General features: G+C 35.1%; 1 protein-coding gene across 1 annotated transcript in view; it reads right to left on the reverse strand.

Moving 5' to 3' along the window:
• Positions 1-21,062: 21,062 nt before the first annotated feature.
• Positions 21,063-26,130, reverse strand: part of RALYL (RALY RNA binding protein like) — an 850,165-nt gene continuing 845,097 nt past the window's right edge. Inside the window, exon 9 of the mRNA XM_024731420.1 lies at positions 21,063-22,024. Coding sequence (XP_024587188.1) covers positions 22,007-22,024 — 18 coding nt within the window. The 3' untranslated portion in view covers positions 21,063-22,006. The remainder of the gene's footprint in view (positions 22,025-26,130) is intronic.

A 26,130-nucleotide genomic window follows, 5' to 3' on the forward strand; every position in this document is an offset into this window, starting at 1 on the left:
TTATAACACTGTCTAACATGATACACAAAAATAAATTCAAAATGGATTAAAGACCTAAATGTAAGACCAGACATTATAAAACTCTTAGAGGAAAACATAGGAAGAACACTCTGTGACATAAATCACAGCAAGATCCTTTTTGACCCACCTCCTAGAGTAATAGAAATAAAAACAAAAATAAATAAATGGAACATAATAAAACTTAAAAGCTTTTGCACAGCAAAGGAAAGCATAAAAAAGACAAAAAGACAACCCTCAGTATAGGAGAAAGTATTTGCAAACAAAGCAAGTGACAAAGGATTAATCTCCAAAATATACAAGCAGCACATGCAGCTTAATATCAAAAAAACAAACAACTGAATCCAAAAATAGACCTAAATAGACATTTCTGCAAAGAAGGCATACAGATTGCCAACAAACACATGAAAAGATGCTCAACTTCACTAATCATTAGAGAAATGCAAATCAAAACCACAATGAGGTATCACCTCACACCCATCAGAATGGCCATCATCACAAAATCTACAAACAGTAAATGCTGGAGAGGGTGTGGAGAAAGGGCACCCTCTGGCACTGTTGGTGGGAATGGAAATTGATCCAGCCACTATGGAGAACAGTATGGAGGTTCCTTAAAAAACAAAAGTAGAACTATCATATGACCCAGCAATCCCACTGCTGGGACCATACCCTGTGAAAACCATAATTCAAAAAGATACATATACAACAATGTTCATTGCAGCATCATTTACAATAACCAGTACATGATATGAACCTAAATGTCCTCTGACAGATGAATGGATAAAGAAGATGTGGCACATATATACAATGGAATGTTACTCAGCCATAAAAATAAACGAAATTGAGTTATTTGTAGTAAGGTGGATGGACCTAGATTCTGTCATACAGAGCGAAGTAAGTCAGAAAGAGAAAAACAAATACTATATGCTAACACATATATATGGAATCTAAAAAGAAAATAAAATGTTTCTGACGAACCTAGGGGCAGGACAGGAATAAAGACGCAGATGTAGAGAATGGACATGAGGACATGGGGTGGGGGGAAGGGTAAGCTGGGGCAAAGTGAGAGAGTAGCATTGACATATATACACTACCAAATGTGAAATAGATAGCTAGTGGGAAGCTGCTGCGTAGCACAGGGAGATTGACTCGATGCTTTGTGACAACCTAGAGGGGTGGGATAGTGAGAATGGGAGGGAGGCTTAAGAGAGAGGGGATATGGAGATATAGGTATACATATAGCTGAATCACTTTGTTGTACAGCAGAAACTAACACAACAATGTAAAGCAATTATACTCCAATAAAGATTTAATTTATTTTATTAACATAAAATAAATTAAAATGTATGCAAATTTCCCAATAAAAACAAACAATAAAAGTGAAAACACTTATGTAGGTTGTACTTAAACTAAATATAGGGGAAGAAAAAGAGAATGGAGTCCTAATAAGAGGGTTGAAACAGCATTCTTGTACTTGCTAGAAATCTGTGAGTCCACACACAATCCAACAGGGTTATGACTATTGATCCTTGGGAGCCAGGATGTGTGCAGTGTTCCTTTTGGTGATTCATGTCTGGCTTGTGTGGGTACCTCATCCCTCAGAGTGGCCTGCCGCTGCCACCATTACAGATAAGCACAAAAAGACCACCCAGTATTTTACTCCTTAGTTTATGTTTCTGTCAATGTCTTAGATTGTGAATTCTTAAAAACATAGATTTTTGTCGTACTATGTTTTGTGTCTGCAGGACGTACTCAATAAATGTGTATTGAATGAGAGCAAATGAATAAACAATTATAAATAGTGCTCACCTTGAATCCTTATGAATGGAGTGTATATAAATGCATATGTACATACATAGTTTTATTAAATATAAATTTGAGAGGGGGGGGATAAGAGCACTGGCAGCTCCCTGAACATAGAGGTTTTCTAGCCAGAATAGTATATAAATTATAATGGATATTATACAAAAATTGTAAATACAATTGACCCTTGAACAACACGGACTTGAAATACGCAGGTCCACTTATACGTGCAATTTTTTCAATAGTAGATACTACAGTACTACAGGATCTGTGATCGGGTTGATCTATGGAAGAACTGGGTATCTGGCTGACTATAAGTTTTATGCAGATTTTTGACTGCTTGAAGGGTTGACACCCCTAACCCCTGTGTTGCTCGAGTCAACTATATTTGTTTAATTTTACTGAAATGAGAGACTAAAGTGTGTTTGTTTTTGCTAACAACATTTTGCCTATAGGAAAGTAAGAAAAGAGAAGCCCAGACGTGTAAACTGATTTCAGATTATTCTGGAGCTTAAATGCTGGATTGAGTATTTAGGTAATGCCAAGCCATCCAAGTTTTAAATAGTAATGTAATTTTGTTTTTTAAACAAGGAAAGTGATGTGATCAATATATTCTATTTAAAGGAGCAGTTTGCAGATTAATAAATTGAAAATGTACTGAAATGATAAAAGGCCTTTTTAAATGCCAGGGTGAGTAACTCAAAATGCATTGCCAGTTAGCAGAGCAAGGTAAAAGAGAAAGTATCAAAGTGAAAAAAGGTCAGTAAAAATATTTTTGGTTTCTGGGAGTTTCTGATAATAGTTTTGACACTTTTTAGAAGATAAAGATTTTTATATTAAACAACAATGAACTAATCACATTTGACTTGCTTTGAATCCTACAGTTATCAAGAAGGAATTTAATGTATCAGAAAGATAATTCAGGAAGGCTAAAGAGAAAGCCAGTCTTCTACATAGACATTTTTTCTATTCATCTATAAAGAAAAAGTGCTTTTGGCTGTAGAGCCTAACAAACAAAATCATTAAAAAGTTAATAAGTGGAACTCCCAGTTCAGGGTCTCTTCCCTCCGCCATCATGGAACTGCCCCAGAGCCCAAGGGGTGGGAGGCCTCACTGAGGCTGCTGGCTCTGGAGGGGAGCCGGCAGCTGAAGCCATGACAGTCGTGGAGACAGCAGGCCGGATCACTCATCCTGGGGTAAGCCAGCTGCCATGTCATGAGGACACTCAAGCAGCCCTAAGGAGAGATCCATGTGGCAAGTAACTGAGGCCTCTTACCTACAGCCACGTGACCTGAGCCATGTGGATGAAAAGCTCTTGGTGCTCCAGCCAGGAGTCAGTGCTGTACCTCAGAGGTGGGAGAACCAACTTCAGGACACTGGTCCACAAGAGATCTCCCAGCTCCATGTAATATCAAATGGCAAAATCTCCCAGAGATTTCCGGCTCAACACCAAGACCCAGCTTCACTCAATAACAAGCAAGCTACAGTGCTGGATGCCCTATGCAAAACAACTAGCAAGACAGGAACACAACACCACCCATTAGCAGACAGGCTGCATAAAATCAAAATAAGGCGACAGACACCCCAAAACACACCACCAGAAGTAGACCTGCCCACCAGAAAGACAAGATCCAGTTTCATCCACCAGAACACAGAAACTAGTTCCCTTCATCAGGAAGCCTACACAACCCACTGAACCACCTTAAGCCACTTGGGACAGACACCAAAAACAATGGGAACTACGAATCTGCAGCCTGTAAAAGGAGACCCCAAATGTAGTAAGATAAGCAAAATGAGAAGACAGAAAAACAAACAGCAGATGAAGGAGCAAGATAAAAACCCACCAGACCTAACAAATGAAGAGGAAATAGGCAGTCTACCTGAAAAAGAATTCAGAATAATGATAGAAAAGATGATCCAAAATCTTGGAAATAGAATAGAGAAAATGCAAGAAACTATTAACAAGGACCTAGAAGAACTAAAGAGGAAACAAGCATGATGAACAACACAATAAATGAAATTAAAAATACTGTAGAAGGGATCAATAACAGAATAACTGAGGCAGAAGAATGGATAAGTGACCTGGAAGATAAAATAGTGGAAATAATTACTGCAGAGCAGAATAAAGAAAAAAGAAAGAAAAGAACTGAAGACAGTCTCAGAGACCTCTGGGACAACATTAAATGCAACAACATTCGAATTATAGGGGTCCCAGAAGAAAAGAGAAAAAGAAAGGGACTGAGAAAATATTTGAAGAGATTATAGTTGAAAACTTCCCTAATATGGGAAAGGAAATAGTTAATCAAGTCCAGGAAGCACAGAGAGTCCCATATAGGATAAATCCAAGGAGAAACACGCTAAGAAGCATTTTAATCAAACTATCAAAAATTAAATACAAAGAAAGCATATTGAAAGCAGCAAGGGAAAAACAACAAATAAAACATAAGGGAATCACCGTAAGGTTAAAAGCTGAACTTTCAGCAAAACTCTGCAAGCCAGAAGGGAGTGGCAGGACATATTTAAAGTGATGAAGGAAAAAAACCTACAAGCAAGATTATTCTACACAGCAAGGATCTCATTCAGATTTGACAGAGAAATTAAAACCTTTACAGACAGACACATACAGACTGAAAGTGAGGGGATGGAAAAAAGATATTCCATGCAAAAGGAAATCAAAAGAAAGCTGGAGTAGCAATTCTGATATCAGTCAAAATAGACTTTAAAATAAGGACTATTACAAGAGATAAAGGACGCTGCATAATGATCAAGGGAATGAGCCAAAAAGAACATATAACAATTGTAAATATTTATGCACCCAACATAGGAGCACCTCAATACATGAGGCAAACACTAATAACCATAAAAGGGGAAGTCAATAGGAACACAATCATAGCGGGACACTTTAACACCCCACTTTAACCAATGGACAGACCATCCAAAATGAAAATAAATAAGGAAACCCAGCTTTAAATGATACATTAAACAAGATGGACTTAATTGATATTTATAGGACATTCCATCCAAAAACAACAGAATACACATTTTTCTCAAGTGCTCATGGAACATTCTCCAGGATAGATCATATCCTGGGTCATAAATCAAGCTTTGGTAAATTTAAGAAAATTGAAATCATATCAAGTACCTTTTCTGACCACAACGCTATGAGAGTAGATATCAATTACAGGAAAGGATCTGTAATTGTAACTCGATGTACAAACACATGGAGGATAAACAATACACTACTGAATACCGAAGTGATCACTGAAGAAATCAAAGAGGAAATAAAAAAAATACCTAGAAACAAATGACAATGGAGACACAACGACCCAAAACCTATGGGATGCAGCAAAAGAAGTTCTAAGAGGGAAATTTATAACAATACAATCCTACCTTAAGAAACAGGAAACATCCAAATAAAAAACCTAACCTTGCACCTAAAGCAGATAGAGAAAGAAGAAGAAAAAACCCACAAACCTAGCAGAAGGAAGGAAATCATAAACATCAGATCAGAAATAAATGAAAAAGAAATGAAGGAAACAATAGCAAAAATCAATAAAACTAAAAGCTGTTTCTTTGAGAAGATAAACAAAATTGATAAACCATTAGCCAGACTCAACAAGAAGAAAAGGGAGAAGACTCTATTAATGGAATTAGAAATGAAAAAAGAGAAGTAACAACTGACACTGCAGAAATACAAAGGATCGTGAGAGATTACTACAAGCAACACTATACCAATAAAATGGACAACCTATGTCATTCTATGAGACCACATCACCCTGATACTAAAACCAGACAAGGATGTCACAAAGAAAGAAAACTACAGGCCAATATCACTGATGAACATAGATGCAAAAATCCTCAACAAAATTCTAGTAAACAGAATCCAACAGCACATTAAAAGGATCATAAACCATGATAAAGTGGGGTTTATTCCAGGAATGCAAGGATTCTTCAACATAAGCAAATCAATCAACGTGATAAACCATATTGACAAATGGAAGGAGAAAATCCATACGATCATCTCAATAGATGCAGAGAAAGCTTTCGACAATTCAACACCCATCTATGATAAAAAACCCTGCAGAAAGTAGGCATAGAGGGAACGTTCCTGAACATAATAAAGGCCATATATGACAAACCCACAGCCAACATCGTGCTCAGTGGTGAAAAACAGAAACCATTTCCACTAAGATCAGGAACAAGGCAAGGTTGCCCACTCTCACCACTATTATTCAACATAGTTTTGGAAGTTTTAGCCACAGTAATCAGAGAAGAAAAGGAAATAAACGGAATCCAAATCGGAAAAGAAATAAATCTGTCACTGTTCACAGATGATATGATACTCGACATAGACAATCCTAAAGATGTTACCAGAAAACTACTAGAGCTAATCAATGAATTTGGTAAAGTAGCAGGATACAAAATTAATGCACAGAAATCTCTTGCATTCCTATATACTAATGATGAAAAATCTGAAAGTGAAATCAAGAAAACATTCCCATTTAAATAAAAGAGGCAAGACTGTACAGTGGAGAAAAGACAGCCTCTTCAATAAGTGGTCCTGGGAAAATTGGAAAGGCACATGTCAAAGTATGAGATTAGAACACTTCCTAACATCATACACAGAAATAAGCTCAAAATGGATTAAAGACCTAGGTGTAAGGCCAGAAAATATCAAACTCTTAGAGGAAAGCATAGGCAGAACACTCTTATGACATAAATCACAGCAAGATCCTTTTTGACAGAAACAGACAACCCAATCCAAAAATGGGCAGAATACCTAAATAGACACTTCTCCAAAGAAGATATACAGATTGCCAACAAACACATGGAAGAATGCTCAACAACATTAATCATTAGAGCAATGCAAATCAAAACTAAAATGAGATATCATCTCACAGCAGTCAGAATGGCCACATCAAAAAATCTAGAAACAATAAATACTGGAGAGGGTGTGGAGAAATGGGAATACTCTTGCACTGTCGGTGGGAATGTAAATTGATACAGCCACTATGGAGAACAGTATGGAGGTTCCTTAAAAAATGAAAAATAGAACTACTATACAAGATAAATGGATAAAGAAGATGTGGCACATATACACAATGGAATATTAGTCGGTCATAAAAAGTAATGAAATTGAGTTATTTGTTGTGAGGTGGATGGATCTAGAGTCTGTCATACAGAGTGAGGTAAGTCAGAAAGAGAAAAAGAAATACCATATGCTAACACATATATATGGAATCTAAGAAAAAAAAAAAGGTCATGAATAACCTAGGGGTAAGACAGGAGTAAAGACACAGACCTACTAGAGAATGGACTTGAGGATATGGGGAGGGGGAAGGGTAAGCTGTGACAAAGTGAGAGAGTGGCATGGACATATATACACTACCAAATGTAAAATAGATAGCTAGTGGGAAGCAGTCGCATAGCACAGGGAGATCAGCTTGGTGCTTTGTGACCACCTAGAGGGGTGGGATAGCGAGGGTGGGAGGGAGGGAGACACAAGAGGGAAGACATATGGGAACATATGTATATGTATAACTGATTCACTTTGTTATAAAGCAGAAACTAACACAGCATTGTAAAGCAATTGTACTACAATAAACATGTTAAAAAAAGTTAATAATACTTTCTCCCGAGTGTAATGATAAAAGTAGAGTTTTTAAGATATCTAAAAATAACATAAGCAGAACACAATGCATATAGGGAAATTATGACTCCAGAGAGGATATTTACATCAAAACCTCTTTCCCTGGAACAGAAAACTGACAGTAAAGCTAATCTTAGATGTTCTTTTTGTTTGTTTGTTTGGAGCTAATCAGAGAGAAGTGAAGTTCAGAGGTATGAGTGGCCGTAAATGGAGCTCTTCTTTCTAAACTTTAAAAATTAGTCTGCCTCAAATAGTAGTAATGTTATGCAGTAAGAAGTCAGAAGAATGTGAGATCCATAGATGGCTTTTCTCCAAAGGCTTTCAGTCTCAACTTAAAAGGAACTAAATGTTGATTACTGGGGCATGGGACAGAGTTGTGGACAGGATCATATTTAGAAGACATATTTCGACAGATTTCAGGTTACCTGGCATTTCATTAATGTCCAAAATAGGCAAGAAAAGAATTTCTTTCACAGGGCTAGTTTTACCTACAGACTAGACCTTCTAGGAGGTATATAACCTGATTATGTACCTGAGACAGCCTAATAATTTTGGACATTTTCTAATAGATGATCAGTAAAGATTCCTTTGACACAGTTGTTTGTGTGTGTGTCTGTGTCTATGTGATAATGTGAAGGTGAATGCAAGAATAATGGAGAAGGCTACCTGGAGGTTGAACCTTCATTTAAATATTCCTTGAACAGAAGAGAAGATCTGAATTAATAGGATTCCATCCATTCCTCTTTTATTATTGGCATTATTTGAGCAAAGGGGTAGGTCCTAGTAGTCCTTCTAACTGCATACAGTTCTTTTATCAAGAGAAGTCATGGTAAGTAAAATTTTATCCTTGCATTTCCAATAAATCAATTTAGCATATATATATATATATATTTTTTTTGTGGTATGTGGGCCTCTTACTGTTGTGGCCTCTCCCGTTGTGGAGCACAGGCTCCAGACGTGCAGGCTCAGTGGCTATGGCTCACGGGCCCAGCCGCTCCATGGCATGTGGGATCTTCCCAGACCGGGGCACGAACCCGTGTCCCCTGCATCGGCAGGCAGACTCTCAACCACTGCACCACCAGGGGAGCCCAATTTAGCACATTTTATGGATTTTTGCCTTGACTTCTCCTTCCTCTCCTTAACTCAGCCCTGATCACCAGTGAATAAGGTCTTTTTCTGCTCAAGTTTTACCCTGAGAGTTATGTACATGTGTCGGTAAAAATACAGCCTTGTAGAACAAAATTGGGAGTATCCCCTCCTTTTCAATCTTTTGGAATAGTTTGAGAATGATAGTTTTTAGCTCTTCTTTATATATTTGGTAGTATTCTCATGTGAAGCTGTCTGTTCCTGGACTTTTGTTTACTGGAAGTTTTTAAATTACAAATTCAATTTTACTACATGTGATCTTTTCAGATTGTCTGTTTCTTCATGATTTCACATGTAGCTCTGTGGTATTGGTTGTTATTTCTCCCATTTCATTTCTTATTTTGTTTATTTGGGTCCTCTCTCTTTTCTTCTTGTTGAGCCTGGTTAAATGTTATCAATTTTGTATATCTTTTCAAGAAACCAGCTCTTGGTTTCATTGATCTCTTACATTGTTTTTTGTTCCTTTTTTGGTCTTATGTTATTTATTTCCTCTTCGATATTTATTATTTACTTCTTTCTGCTGATGTTGGGCTTTGTTCTTCTTTTTCTAATTCCTTTAGATGGTAGTTTAGGTTGTTTATTTAAGAATTTTCTTGTTTCTTGAGATAGGTTTGTATAGCTATAAACTTCCCTCATAAAACTGATTTTGCTAAGTACCATAGGTTTTGGACAGTTTTGGCTCTATTTTTATATTTCTTGAGGTATTTTCTGACTTCCTCTTTGATTTCTTCATTGATACATTGATTTTTTTTAGTAGTGTGTTGTTTATTCTCCATGTACTTGTGTTTTTCTTATTTTTCTTCCTATAATTGATTTCTAATTTCATAACGTTGTGGTAGGTAATAATGTTTGATATAATTTCTATCCTCTTAAATTTGATGAGACTTGTTTTGTGGTCTAGCATGTGATCTATCCTGGAGAATGTTCCATGTGCTCTTGAAAAGAATGTGTGTTTTGCTGTTTTTGGATGGAATGTCCTGTAGATATCTGTTAAGTCCAACTGGTCCAATGCATCCTTTAAGGTCAGTGTTGCCTTATTGATTTTCTGTCTGGATGATCTATTGATGTAGGTGGGGTGTTATAGTCCCCTACTATTATTGTATTTTTGTCAGTTTCTCCATTTATATCTGTTAATATTTGCTTAATATATTTAGGTGCATATATGTTAACAAATAATATTTCCTCTTCTTATATTGATCATTTATCATTATAATATTTCCTTCTTTGTGTTTTATTTTAGACTTTCATTTAAAGTCACTTTGTCTGATGAATATTGCTATCCCAGCTTTCTTTTTGTTTCCATTTGCATTGAATATCTTTTCCCAGTTCCTCATGTTCAGTCTATATGTGTCTTTAGCTCTGAAGTGAGACTCTTGTAGGCAGCATATAGAAGGGTCTTGCTTTGTATCTAATCAGCCACCTTATGTCTTTTGATCAAGGCATTTTTTCCCATTGACATTTATTTATTTTATTTTAAAATTTTTGGCCACACCACACAGCTTGCAGGATATTAGTTCCCCAAACAGGTATCAAACCCATACCCTTGGCAGTGAAAGCATGGAGTCCTAACCACTGGACTGCCAAGTAATTCCCTTCATTGACATTTAAAGTGATTATTGATAGGTATGTAATTCTTTTGATTTTGTTATTTGTTTTCTGGTTGTTTTGGTAGTTCTCTGTTCTTTTCTTATTCTTTAGTCTCTTCTCTTGTGGTTTGAAAATTTTCCTTAGTATTATGCTTTATTTTATTTAGCACTATTTAGTATCATGTTCCTTTCTCTCCTGTTTATTAGTATCTATTGTATATTTATGACTTGTGGTTACCATGAGGTGCAAATATGTTGATATATGACTATATGTATTTGTTTTAAAGTTGTAGTCAGAGGTACAAAATATTAGGTATAAAATAAGCTACAAGGATACATTGTACAACATGGGGAATATAGCAAATATTTTATAATAACCATAAATGGAATATAACCTTTAAAAATTGTGAATCACTATGTTGTACACCTGTAATTTATACATTATACATCAACTATACTTCAATTAAAAAAATGTTGAAGTCATTTTAGTTCAAACACATTCTAAAAGATCTATATTTTACTCTCCTCCTCCATGTTTTGTGTTTTTGATATCATATTTTATATTTTCATGTCTATTCTTTAACTGTTTATTTTAGTTTATTTTACAATTTCTGTCTTTTAATCTTTGTAGTAGCTTATTTAAGTGGTTGATCCACAGCCTTTACTATATATTTGCCTTTACTAGTGGATTTTTCCTTTCCTATAGATACTTACTTCTCAATATAGACTTTTCTTTTCCACTTAGGACCCTTTAACATTTCTTTTAGGGTAGCTTTAGTATTGATGAACTAAATACTTGGTTGTAGAAGAGCCTTTCTGCAAGTTTCCAGGTTGTTTTCAATTAGATTTTTTCCACATGAAGATGTATTTTTGATGTGTTTGTGGAGGGAGGTAAACTCAGTGTCATCATACTCTGCCATCTTGACCTCCCTCGTTACTTTTACCCTTTTTTAATTCTAAACTTTCCACCATGTCATTAGAAATTCTACATAATTATAATGGTTACACAATTTGCTAATATTCTTGAGATGTACTGTCAATCTATTTTGAGAAAGTTTGTCAACTAATACTCCCACTAGCATTTTATGGGGGTGCTTAAATATAAGAATTTAAGAGTTTGACCCCCACTGTCTCCTAACCACAACTGAATATTATACTATGCTATAATATTTTCTATTTTTATAGTTGTTAAACAGAATCTTAATGTTACTCTAATTTGTAATCTTATATTTAGTGCTATTTAGTCATTGAAGAATTTCAATTGTGTATGGATTAGTCAGAAGAAATGGCACAAACATATTGCCATAAAGTCCCAGTCTGGAAATAGTTGCAGAATTTATCAGAAAAGGGATGGCTACACAGAGCAGAGGCAGATGTCATGTATATCCATAAAATTTTTCTTATTAACCTCATCCCCTGTGGGGCTGATGACTTTTCCAAAGGTGAGAAAGAAGCAGAATTATCACTTCACCAGTTTCTGTTATACTCAGTATTATATCACCACTGCTAAAGAACAATCCTAACAACTATCCTGTAAGGTTATGTAGACAAATAAGTGATCCCAGTTCCTGTGCTAAACACATCACTAGCAAGACCATATCCACTTCCAGAAGGAGTCAGTGCTCAGATGATATCCCTGCAACCGGCTAGTTGGTGTTCAAGGAAAGACGGATTGTCAGGTTTTCCAAATTGTCTGTTTATGCCATTTGCCCAGATATCTAGTGATGTGCTTGAAGTTTCTTATAATTTTGATATTTTCCTAAAATAGATATTAATCTTAAATGTTCAAAACTTCTTGTAGTTCATTTGTTTGATAATGCTGACTTACAAACATTCCATCTTTTTGGTAAAAAAAATATTTTCCTTGCTGAGTTCCTACTGTTTTTATGCATAGAAAGTTCTTCTGTACCCAGAGAAGGGACAATGTTGTTGAAATTTTAAAGTGTTTTTAAAAATATTAACTCTAAATGTAAATCTTTAATTTATTGTGATAAGTAATGTAAGGACTGGTATTAAATTTTATATATTTTAAGTGCTTAAATAATTGCCCCAGATATATTTATTAATTTTGTACCATTTTTATTGATATAATAAATACTTTTATTAAATATTAAGTTCTTACATATAAGGGGGTCTTTCCAGGGAGATCTAATTTACACCTATAAGTTCATTAAATGTTTTTTGACTCTCTAATCTCTCTCTTCTCCTTCTGAAAGAAAGCAATAAAGGAAGGAGAACTTGGCATCACATTACAATAACAATTAAACTAGAGTGTTAAGAAATCAAAGAAAAAAAAAAAGGAAAATAAATACCTGCTGCCATTTTTTTTCTTTCTTTTCCTTTTCCTTCCTTTATTGCTTTCCTTCAGAATTTTCTATTTTTTTTTTTGTTATTTATTTATTGGTCCAGAGGGAATTAAAAATAAACAAGATTTCCATTAAAACACATATTTCATTGATATTATCATTGGTTTTCTGCTATTGCAAGGCAGAGATCTAGATACTGGATGTTAAATAAAACAGACAAAAAGCCATTCTTCTCAAGATCGATAATTTAGTCAGGAAGACAGGCAGTAAAAATATAAACAAGTATGTAATTTACAAATGAGGAAATACCACAGAACAAGCAATCAAGGTGTTTTGATAAAGAATAATGGATTTAGGACAAAGGATGGGGCAGACTACCTCAGAATGGTATAAACCCTTAGCTGGTAACTGGTGAACAGGTGCACGCTGGCTTTATGAAGAGATGGAAGGCGAGCGTTCTATACATGGAACTAGCAAAGGCAAAGGCCTGAAGTGTAAAAGATCCCAGTTTGCTGAAGAAACAGAAGAGATAGGAAAGGCCAGGAGGGGTTGGCCCTTTGGAGCCTCATGGGGAATGCCAAGGGCTTTGGGTTCACATTAATGACTTTGAGATACTATTTAAGCTTTGAAATAAAGGTGTAGCAATTTACATTGACATTTTTAAAAGGTGACTTTTAGATTGGAGTTATAGGTAGTGTTGAAACAAGGAGATAATTTGGGGGATGATTTCTGGAATATTAGATAGAATTAAGAAAAATAAAGGGACCCCGGGTATATTTGGGGGTAGAAGCAGCAAAACGCAGTGGAAGATTGGAGACAGGAGGTGAGAGAGAACAAGGCTAAGATGACTCCAAGGTTTCTGGTTTAGTAATGAATAGATAAAAGTGCCATTTATAGGGCTTCCCTGGTGGCACAGTGGTTGAGAGTCCGCCTGCCGATGCAGGGGACACAGGTTTGTGCCCCGGTCCGGGAAGATCCCACATGCCGCGGAGCGGCTGGGTCCATGATCCATGGCTGCTGAGCCTGCGCTTCCGGAGCCTGTGCTCCGCAATGGGAGAGGCCACAACAGTGAGAGGCCCGCATACCGCAAAAAATTTAAAAAGTGCCATTTATAGAGATGGGTTCTCTAGAAATAGGATCCATTTTAAGTGGAAAATCAAGAGTTAAATTTGAGATGCTTGTGAAACATCTAAGTGAAACTGTCCAATGAGAAGTTGGCTATAGAAAACGAGAGGTCAGGATGATACGTATAATTCTGAGACTCATCAGCATATAAAATGGCATGAAAAGCGAAAGGAGTGGACAAGATCTTTGAGGCTTAGGGAAAATTTTATATTGAATTAACGTACCAAGGATTGGCTTATTTATAACTTCAAACCTACCATCTAGGAGCATCTTATATCTATTCATATAGTCATATATTTTATTCCATGAATAAAATTTTGTGGTGTGTACTATGTAGTTTTGTGTATTTCTTATTGGGTTTATTCCGAAGTATTTTAACTAGGTATTATAGCGTTATAAAAAGGAATATTATTCATTACATTTTCCACAGTTATTATTTGTATAATACAAAGCTATATGTTTTTACTTTTATTAAATATTTAAAAAAATTAACTCATAATTAAGCCTAATAGTGTTTCTTCTTATTTTCTTGGCTCTTGATGTTGATAATCACATCTTAACCCAATCAAAAAATGTTCTCTTCTTTCTAATTGTCAAACTATAAATTTGTTTCTTGCTTTACTGCACTAGCTTCCTCACCTAGAATAAGTTAGAAATATTAATTTAAGTAGAGAGTATTCTTATTTTAATGTAAGTTCAACTGTGACATCTGTTACAGTATGAAGTGTAACGTTTTAAGATGCATGTAGGTGTGTGCGTGTGTTTTCATGGGTGCTCACGCACAAGCATGTACCTGTGTGTGAGAGTGTATGTGAATTTTTGTCAAGAAGTCCTAGTTGGTCATAGGGAATTTTTACATTTTGTTGTATTTTTGCTTGTATTTTGATTTATTTCAGGGTTTTACTTCTATATTAGTGAGTTATCTATATTTGACTTTTGGGTGTTACTTTTTTATGTTTTTATGTGAGAGTCATAGTACCTTCATAAAATGAATTGGGTAGACTAGGTCTTTTAATGCATCTTGAAATGGATTTAATGGCAAGGAAATGAACTATTCTTTGAATATTTAACAGGTAACATTTGTAAAACCTCTGAACTTGAAACTTTTTTGAAGATTTATTTCTTCATTTTTAACTTTTTAGTATTATTTTTCTTATGACTCTTCTAAGCAGCACATCACAGATACTACTAACCCAATATTGGTTGTTTTTGCCACTCAATAGGGTGATTAACCTATTTCATTTATTATTTTAAATGATATATTCTCATTCTGTATTTAGGCATTAAAAATAATACTTTGCTTCACACTCAGTTGCTTGCCTCCCTGCCTGATTTCCTTTTTTTCCTCATCCCTCCCTCCTTCCCTCTTTCCCTCTCTCCCCTCTTCCTTCCTTCCTTCCTTCCCTTCCTTCTTTCTTTCCCTCCTTCTTTCTTCTTCTTTCTCTGTTCGGGGTACAGACCATGTCATGCTTGATTTTGTCATCTTTGAGAATTTGTAAGGTATGTACTCTGTTTCTAATTCTGTTAGTGGTTACCTTTATATAAAATATAGACTTGACACACTCAATTTTAAACTTTGCCAAGGTGAGGGGTTCATCTCTTGTTCACTGATGTATCCTAAGAACCTAGAAGAGAGTCTGACACTCTCAATGCTCAATCATTTGTTAAATGAATGAAGCTGCATAAGATGAGGCATTAACATATGTCCTTCTCTTGTCCTCTCCTAATCAACTGTTTTAACTCAATCTGGAATTATAAAAGCAGGCTGTTGTTTAGCAGCAATTATATTTACATATAAATCATGTTTTTAAGAATGTTTTTGTTTGCTATTTTTACATTCCATTTTATAAATATCATCATAACAATTATGTATATGCAGTTCTCTATGATTTATTGAATTGAGTGATTACCATTAGGTATTTATATGATAAATGTGTCTTGCATTTTTGTCTTTATTTTTTTGAAATCATATGGTATAATGTTTGCCGGTAAATTTTTCAGTCATTATTTTAGGAATTCAATGTGAATGGTATGTGTTCTGAGTCTATAGATATATGAAATATTTCACTGGTGCCCTAACATATTAAATGCAGGTTTGTAAGTGTAACACTTTGAACATAAAAGTTTTCTTTTCAGAACTTCAGTTTTTCCTATTTTGGAAAGACGGATTGAAAACTTTCTAGGTTTTGTTATTTGCTTATTTTTAGATGTATGTTTTTCTGTAAGTAATGTTGGATTTTCTTTTAAATTTGATATTCTGATAATACGGTAAGCCTTTTTGAACTTTGTAAATTTTCTTCAATTGTGTCTGATTGTCACAAATTTTTGATTCGTTCTGTTTTCTTCTGAGCGGCACCTGTGATGCTTACGTTGGACCTTGTTTCTCTGCCCTCTATGTTTAATGTCATCTTTTTTATATGTTCACTTCTTTACTTTTACTCTATATTCCATTGAAGTCTCTTAAATTTGCCCTCCAAACAATTATTTGGTTTTTTGAAGCAAAAAGTTTGCTTTTGGTTATTTTGTTTTGGGGATTCTTGTTTTATTTTCTTTTTTTCATTAAAAAAATTACTGTCTTTATATCAGCTCTTTTAAAAATGTCTCTGTGGTCAAATTTTATTATGTTTTCATTATATTATACCTTTCTTTTTAAAACACAGAAAAACTATTTAAAAAAATATTCTCCTTTTTTATGAAAAAGGTATATATTTTAGAGATCTGATCATTTTCTTAATTTTGGCTGAAATATTCCTTCTTCCTTATAATGCAGTTTGTTTTTGATATATTCCATGTTGATTTCTCCCTTTGCTCATACACTTGTCTATAAACACAGAGAGTTATATCTCCTATTTGCAGTCAGAAGGGGAGGTGGGATTTCTTGATTGGCTCTCACCACTTGCAGGCTGGTTGCTTCCTCTTCCAAGATTCAGGCTTCTATGGAAGTTAATTGCCACAGTTTCTGGTACAATTTGCATATGCAGAAAGACTTTTTCTAGTTTGGTTGTGCTGGGATTAATGGATGTATTTCTTCTGCTTTAACGGCTTTGCTCTCTGCCAGAACAGAGCATTTGAAAAAGAGTCTGAAGCTCTTTGTTGACAAATATTATTTTTTTAAAATCCCAAAAAACTATCCCCTCCAACACATATTACTTCTAATTAGCTTCTTCTTCTTTTTTTTTTTAGGTAATTACAAAAATTATTTGGGATATTTTTTCAGTTGTGTTTAGCAGGAAATACAATTCTAAGTTATTTGAAATAAGCAGCATATTTATTAACTCACATAATAAGAAGTCTAGTGGCAGAGTGGCTCCAGAGCTTATTCATTTAGTGGCTTAAAGACACTATAAGCTTCCAGGTATTTTCCATCTTTTTTCTCTGTCATCTTCAATTTGTTGGCTACTTTCCTCATCATTGGAAGATGGCTGTAGGAATTTCAGCCCTCACATCATCACTTGGGGAATAGCTTTGTTTCCTTCAATGTCTGTGGGATCAGGGTAAAGAGTTGTGATGAATCCAAGCTTTGCCCTTTATACTTTGAGGCACCTATGCTTCTCTGTTTCAGCTGGTTGAACAAAGGTAATTTAAAAAATGCTTCTCAATCTACTTTCATCAGAGCTGTAAGGAACAAGACTTTGCCATACAATGTTCTTTTTGATTTGCAGCATTGTTTTTGAACTTTTCTATTCTACCTTTATTCAGCTATTTTTCAATATTATTCAGTAGACTAGGTACCCTGAACAAAGGGATTGTGTCTGTGTTACCACTGCATGCCCACTGTCAAGTACATATATGGAATAGAGTAAGGCCTCAACACAGATTTGATGTATAAATGAACAGGCTTCTCTGCTCTGATCAGACCAGTCTAGCTACAGGCCAAACTCACAGAGCTATTTATCAACCTAAAATGCAGGGATTTCTGGATCCTTTTCTGCTCTGTATTCTATTCTGGACTTAGGAGCCCAAATGATTCTTTTAACCTTTAAGTTGGATCATATAATTCCTGTGTTCAAAACCTTTCTTTGTTTTACCATCTAATGTAGCATAAAACCAATGGACTCAATCACCTCTAAGCTCTGTGATGTGAAATCTTGGCTTTTCTTTGACCTCATCTACTTTTACTTTTCTTTCCCTCATTTATTCCAATCCAGCTACACTGCACCTACACTACACTTTTCCTGAACACACCAAGTACATTCCTGCTTCAGGGGATTTACTTCCTGTCCCTCCTGCTCAGGATGTTTTTCCCATAAATCACCTCAAGTTTCACCCCCTCACCTACTCCACATCTTTGCCCAAATGCCACCTTACCAAGGAGACTTCCTGATCAGCCTATTTAAACACTCCTATAAAACCTCACCAGTTCTTCTTTCCTTCTGGATTTGTTTTCTACTCGATGTTTATCATCATTATCATCTGCCATACTATACATTTGCTTGTTAATTAGCCTATTGTGTGTCATCCCCCTGAACTGTATAAGCTTTTCAAGGACAGGACTTTCAGTTTTCATTATTTACAGCTGGACTCCTATTGTCAGGAATAGTGCTTAGCATAGATTTGGTACTCAATAAAGAACTGAATGAATAAATGATCTGCCTTCTTTACTTGGAAACTGGAGCTAACTATACCTATCCTGCAGTTTTCTTGTGTGCATTAGTGATAGTGCGTATAAAGATATTAGTACAGTGCTGAGAACATAGTAGCAGATTAACAAATTATACCTTAAAACATTTTTTTAATTTTAAGGTGAAAACCTGGAGAATACCATGTTTCATTTAATTCCCCAAATATTTATGGAGAAATAACCTGTTATGGACAGGTACCATTTGTACAGGATATAAAGATAGAGACGGCATAGTCCTTATATTACAGATGCAGCACATAAACATGAGGGCTATTTTGCATGCTCAGGCACCCCAAAGTCTTTCATGAACCATATTTAAATTCCTAAAGTGGTTCTATGTATCTCAAGGGCTGATAGAAAGACTTTTCATTAACAAATAGGAAATGCACTTATAAATCCCTCCTCTGCAAAAATGGCTTAGAACATTAGAATAAGGCATCTCTCTTTCTCTAAGTTATATTCTTTTCTAGGAATCTGAACATCTCTAGGAAAGGTAGATTACAAACTTACAGACTTCCGACAGATTCAAAGATCCAAATTTCTACCTCTTTATATGCTATTTATACCACCCACATCTCTGTGTCTTCAATATGCATATCTCTATCTACCTATGCACAAACATTGTGAAAAAAATCACATACTTTTATCATTCTGAAATATTTTTAGCCTACAAAAAACATAGAGAAGATAAAATAAACACCAGTGTAACCTACACTTAGTTTGATATGTATTTGATTTAAAACATTTGATTCAAATATTTTCCTAATAACTTAAATATTACAGCTGCTATTGAATACTCTTATTCTATTCTCCCTTCTTTGCTCACCAGAGATGACACTGAATTTGTTGTTTCTTATTATTTTAAGCTTTTCCTTTAAGTTTTACAACTATTAAATCCTGGATATAAATCACAGATATGGTTTCATTCACCTTCATATTCATATTAAAACAAAACAAAATAGGATATCTCATTTAAAACTCTGGATGCCTACCTTCTCTTGAAACATCAGGAAACCTTACCAATCCAGGTCTGCATTTCTGAATTAGGCAGCCAGCTGTATCTCCTCATCAGCATAGTTGCATTGAATGTCTGCTAACTTACTTCAGGCCCGATTAGTGCATTTATATTTCTTATTAGGCCTCTGCAGGCATTTGCATTTGTAATTCCTGTTCTCTGAACTTTAATCTATTTAAAATAGTTTCTTCTTATTTTGTTTCTTTTTTGTGTGTGTGCATTCCTGCTTTGAAAACTATTCTTTTATTGAAGAAGATGGATGCAAAATCGGTATTTTCTCCTTCCCACTATCACCAGTGCTCCGTTTACCTAACTTCCCAAGCAGTGGGCCTATTGTCCCATATTTTTCTTGAATTGAATGCAGCAACAAATGTTCCTTTTCTTTCCCTTTATGAGACTAATGCTATTGTTAGAAGTTTACACTCTCCTTCTCATCTCTTAAAAATCTTCCTTTTCATTTATTAAACTAAACCTTCAGGGATTACAATCCCCACCAATCTATATTTTGTTGATCTGGTGTATATTTTATTCCATCCTTGTCATCAAAAGAAATTCTTAAGCCAGGAATGGGTAATGAATAAAGAGAAAGACCCATGGTTTCATGTTTCAAGGCCTGTGTAGACAAAATCAAACTCTAGTAACAAATAATTATTTTGGACATCTGAATTATTCATTTTATTTTGAGAATAGTTAATGAATACCTGAGAAAGGATAATGCTCTTAATTTATAATAATGCCAGGTTATAAATGCTACACTGTTTAGTGACTACTATGAGGACGAATGGCAAGTTTGGAAAAATATCCATATGTGTATTTTCTTAATACACAATACCTGCAACACTTCCTTTCTGGAGCACCAGAATACCCCAGGCATCTATTGGCAGCAAACCAAGAAATCACTCTGTTGATTTTATTCCCTTGTAGAACCGCATACATGTTTTTGCAGCTTCAGAATTCAATCACAGCAGTTACAATTTCCCCAATACCAATTATGGCCAAAACCAATGGACTACATTGTGTTTTTCACATTCCCTTAAAAAGGAAGCACATTCCTGATACAGACCCCTAGGTTCTAGGTTTAACCCCTAGGTTAAAGTCTTTAGCAAATTGCTAAAGACTTTAAATAGGAAAATGTGATATATTTTTTTTCTTTAATAACAGAGTTCTAATTCTTGTTTTTCTTCAGAACTTTTTTTTGATATTCCTTGTTGGATGAAATTGTATAAGATTTTGTTAGCTTATATTTGAAAGTCATAGAGAAAGAAGATAAATCACTTTAAAGGAATTAAACTAGAAAAATAAGAGAAAACATACAAAGCTGATTTTAGACCCTCGATTTCTTTGAACAAAAGTGGCTTTAAATCTACAAAGTGCTCTTGGTGATGCTAAATGTTTTCCTTCTGCTCTTTAATGAAGAGCTGGCAGTCATTTAGTGCAGAGTTTTAGCTGGGCAGAGCATAAATACCTATGTTCAGGTAGTTTTGCTTTCTATCCTGAAATATTTTCTTAAAATTCTATATTTGGAGTAAAAAATATGCCTTCTAGAAATATAAACCATAGTGTGCCTTCTTTCATGGACTGAGGGCCATCTGATTTTCAATTACATGACAAATTAATATGTTTCAGAATACAAGTCATTCCATGAAAAGTTAAGGCATAAAGAACATATAATATGCATATTAAAGTTATGCTACTTTCATTATTGCATTGATTTTGTGGCATTACAGCTTACTTAAAAATTCAAACCAGGTATTAAAACTAAGTGCACCCCAAAAGAAAGATATACACCAACTTTGTTTTAAAAGAAACAGTATTTATTAAGAAATTATATGCTGAATTCTCCTACAGTCTGTGAAGATGGTTTCTTCCATTTCCACAGCACAAGACAATGGCTAAGGGCATCTGGAAAACACTTGCAATACCAGGGAATGGAGAGTTCCTAGTAATAGAAGATGAACTGAAGTGATGTATGTACTAATTTGAACTTTTGGATCCAAAGACAAGGCAATCATCCCTGCCATTCTTACCTGTCTGGACATTAAAACCTGTCCATGGGATCTCCTACCCAGACTGAAATATTGGGTAATAATTGGGTCATTTCAGTTCAGTCAAGCAGAGAATGCTCAATTTAATCACAGGGTAAACCAACAGTCCTTCAGCTATTGAATTACATCTGAAATATTTGCATTATTTATTAATAAAAATGGTGCTTATTGAGGGCAGAAATAAAACTTTTCAAGTATTTTATCCTTATGATCTGAAGTACTTTAAACTATAACTTAAAAATAAATTATAAAAACTAGCATAAAATGCATCTTTTCTTACATGACATTGTTGGAAATAAGTTTTAAGTGTATAATTGCAATATCACCTGGCTTTTATATATGACCAACAGTAAAACATGCTAATCATAAAAATAGCTTTTACAAATATACATTTGTATATGGTGTCTCCCTTACCATTCATAAATGTCCTCCACATTTTAAGACTTAAAAAAAAACATAATTAGCAAAGGGAAAAAACACATTTACAATCTAAACCATAAAAACCTGACAATTATACAGCTTAGAACATAGAAGAAATGGAATTTCTAAAATTGGACAATACTGTCCATCTTATTTGGGTTTTTATAAATTGAACCAAAGATGCTGTTATGCAGTAAGAAGCCTCCTTTCATATTTCTGGGTGCTGTCACAGTTTCTTTTCTGCTTTTATGGCATCATTCATTACTTCAGATCACTTTATCTGCAGAAACTGAGAAAAGAAAAAAAGTATTTTAAAATATAGAGATTTATATTTCATTGCTGATAGCATGCATAAATAAATAAGTTGGAATTTAAGGCTTAATCAGGAGAAGGATAAAACAAGTCTTAAGGACAAATACTTTTGAGAAGCTTAAGTTCTCAGATCCTTTGTTGTACACAACACTAAAATTATTTATATTTATAGCATGATATGATTTTTAAAAATCCAGCTAATTTACTGATTGAGATCAACAATTATTTTTCAACCTGAGTTCTTGTCCTGGTCAGAAGAGAACCACTTGAAGTTCTAGGCTAGGGAAAGAGATTTGGGTTGCTCATGAATCTTTGCTGCCCCTAAAGAGTGAACATAGGATATTTTTCCACTGGAAAAGGCTTTGAACAGTGCATTCCTAAGCCTTACGTACCTGGGATAAGAGAAAAAGCCAGTACAGGACTCTGATTTGAGTTACACAACCTTGGTTGCGAAAGAAGAAAGCTAGAGGCAGGAAGGACAGTGGAAGACTCATGGTGCAACCATGAGCCAGAAAACACCATATAAGAGTCAAATTTCAATTGGTTGAAAAATTGAATTGAGAAATTGAATATGAAGATAAAATAATGTAAGTTTATTTAGATTAGTAGAGAAAGGCATTTATTTATCCTAGAATCCTATTAAGTTCAAGGTCTTTCTATTTAAGTAAAAAATATAATTACACCAATTATCCAACAACTTCAAAGATTTTTTGCAATTAGATGGGAAACCTATGTATATGTCTTATGAACCAAAGACAAGCAAATCAGTTTGGATGGGAGTTGCTGCGAGAAGGACATCGTGCATCAGTTATCAATATTGGGGGAGAAGAATACCTTGTAGTGCTCCTGGTTATCAGTCCCAGGGGAGAAATACAAACATTTTTGTCTTTGTGTTTTGGTATCAGAGTTGTCAAGGAAAACCTAACACAGTCAAGTGTTGGATGGAACGACACTTTACAGCTCTAATAGTGTGTGCTGGTCCACTATAAATAGCGAGTCTCCCTGGCAGTGGTGGAGGGCCATTGGTCTATGACTATCCCTGTTGCTACTGTAGAAGGACCTGGAACCCACTCTCATGGAGTCTGAAATACTAAAAGATGGAGGTGTGCCTGAGGACCACTGATGCACACATTTAAGCAGGACAAAGGAACACTTATTTAGCTTAAAACAGGGAAAGTATTTCCATACAAGTCTGTAAGACTGACTGCATGGGCTCTTTATTTCTCAGTAAGAAAGTACTCCAGACTCAAGGCCCATTCTTATGTGGCTGAGTGAGGACTGACTGATCATATGTACAGGCTACCCTTTCCAATAGTTGCTGACTCCTATGAGAGATAGCGAGTCTCCCTGGCAGTGGATGGAGGGCAATTGGTCTATGACTATCCCTGTTGCTACTGTAGAAGGACCTGGAACCCACTCTCATGGAGTCTGAAATACTAAAAGATGGAGGTGTGCCTGAGGACCACTGATGCACACATTTAAGCAGGACAAAGGAACACTTATTTAGCTTAAAACAGGGAAAGTATTTCCATACAAGTCTGTAAGACTGACTGCATGGGCTCTTTATTTCTCAGTAAGAAAGTACTCCAGACTCAAGGCCCATTCTTATGTGGCTGAGTGAGGACTGACTGATCATATGTACAGGCTACCCTTTCCAATAGTTGCTGACTCCTATGAGTAGCCAGACAATTAGGTAACTTGACCCTTTATTAAAGTTTTGAGTCCTGTGATATAGAGCTTATGAAAACGACTGATATGGCAGTTGAGGTGGTGAGAGTTGCTCTGGGTGTCTGCAGCTTCAAGTCACATGTCCTACCAAGATCACAGTCGAAAGGAACTCAGTGAACCTGGATGGTATTTTCTCTTCCTTCATGGGTGTGTAACTTTCACACTCAAGAATAGATGTACACCTCAATAGTTTTAGTTAACTGGATGTCATCTTCCTTAGTGAGTACATGTCTTTTAATTCTAGGAAGATTTAGAGTTGAACATAAAATGTTTACAAAAACAGAAATCAGAGTACTAATATTTTTGTGTTAAGAAATCTGTGAACATTTGGTACTGTAAACATGTTACTTCAGATAATTTAGTCTATTAATGTGACAGTCTTATGATTTCAGCTTAGAATATGCAATTAAAAATTGAGACAAAAAAAAAAAAATTGAGACATAAGATTGCAGTTTTGTGATCTGAAATCTTACATCCACATCTTATGTTCATGTGTGATATTAGAAAGTCTAAGAAAACTTTAGGCCATCATATTGATACATGTAACTTACTAGATTTTAAGAATTATCTCATTCTCAGAAAGATTTTATTTGTTAAACCAGACAAATGAAGTACTTAAAAACATGATATATAATATGTAAAAGTTTACAAATGTCATTTACCACATTTAATTAACTAATCAGGGACAATCATTTTTCAAAGGACCCTTAGAAGTACTTTTGTAAAACTTGCTCTACTTATAAATATAATCCTACTAATAAATGCCTAACAATATTGATTAAAAACTTTCATAAATCAAACAACTAAAAATAACAAAATATATACCCTTAATAGTCTTTTCTCCAGTCAAAGCATTAAAAAATCTTTTATACCCAGGAAAGAAAATTTCATGGGTGAGGCCTAAGTACATTTTGATATTTTGATATTCTCTCTCTCTCTCTCTCACACTCACTTTTTGCTTCTCTCCCTCAGTCCCTCTTTCTTTTTCTTCTCCCTCTCTTCTTCCTCATGCAATCTATACTATATCCTTACTGATCCAACATATATGTATTTTTAAAAATGAAAACGTTATTATTTGTGTTCTTTATGTAGTGCCAGGCTGTATGCATGTATGTGGGAAGAGTAATTTAATCTTTAAAGCACAAAGTCTTGAACTTAATGGTTCAAAGTCAGTGTGCTACTTTTTTGCATGGCGTAAAGGAGACTGTACATTTCCTGTATGTGCATACCAAAGATCATCCCTTATCAATGCAAAATGAATACCTTAATAAAGAGAATTAAACTTAGCCTATAGAATGGTACTGACATGCAGACACAAAGCATTGTGGTTTGGGGGTTTTGATGAATAACACCTATGTGCAGGAAGGAACCGAGGCTCTTTATATGCTCGCGTTGCACTCTTTCCTTGAAGGCCTCCATTGATCACATTTTTATTACATATGGAAGATGCTTAAAATGCTGCAGCAGCTGTGTATGTAAAGTTTACTAATCATTGTGTTTCTTCAGGTTAAGTGATGGCAGGTGACATTAATTTAGTATATTCTAACACCATCCTGCTGGTCTCAAAAAAGGTAATGAATGGTTGTTTAGCAATAATCCATTTTGTTAGGAAGAAAAATGCAGCCTGCAGATTTTTTTGTGCATATTCCATTACCCCATTATGATTTCTCCTCAACCCTTCCTTTATTCCTTGATGGTAAATGATTAAATAAAAATAATTATCCTGGAAAGAAGAAAGGTAGGTTTGGAAATAATTTATTGAAGTTTTACTTCCTTGTCATAAAACTTCAAAGCATTTGCCTGTCAGTAGTACAAGACAAAAGCTTCATTAACTTTGCATTGTGAAATATGGATACAAGTCATGAATAGAATTCTCCTTATCTAAAAACAACAAAATATATTCACCCTGGGACTTCCCTGGTGGCACTGTGGTTAAGAATCCACCTGCCAATACAGGGGACACAGGTTCGATCCCTGGTCTGGGAAGAACCCACATGCAGTGGAGCACTAAACCCGTGTGCCACAACTACTGAGCCCACATGCCACAGCTACTGAAGCCCACGTGCCTAGAGCCCGTGCTCCACAACAAGAGAAGCCACTGCAATAAGAAGTCCACACACCGCAATGAAGAGTAACCCCCATTCGTCACAACTAGAGAAAGCCCACACACAGAAACGAAGACCCAACGCAGCCAAAAATAAATAAATATATATATAAAAAGAAAAAATATATATATATATTCACCCTGCTTTCCATAGAACTTGTAGTCTGAGAAAAGACTAGCTGTTTGCTTCTAAAGGCATGAGAGGAAGGAACAACTATGACTTTCTTGCTGCTTTTTCTCAAAAAAGACAG

Source organism: Neophocaena asiaeorientalis, unplaced genomic scaffold (assembly GCF_003031525.2).
Source record: "Neophocaena asiaeorientalis asiaeorientalis breed wild unplaced genomic scaffold, Neophocaena_asiaeorientalis_V1.1 scaffold371, whole genome shotgun sequence".
Lineage (NCBI taxonomy): Eukaryota > Metazoa > Chordata > Mammalia > Artiodactyla > Phocoenidae > Neophocaena > Neophocaena asiaeorientalis.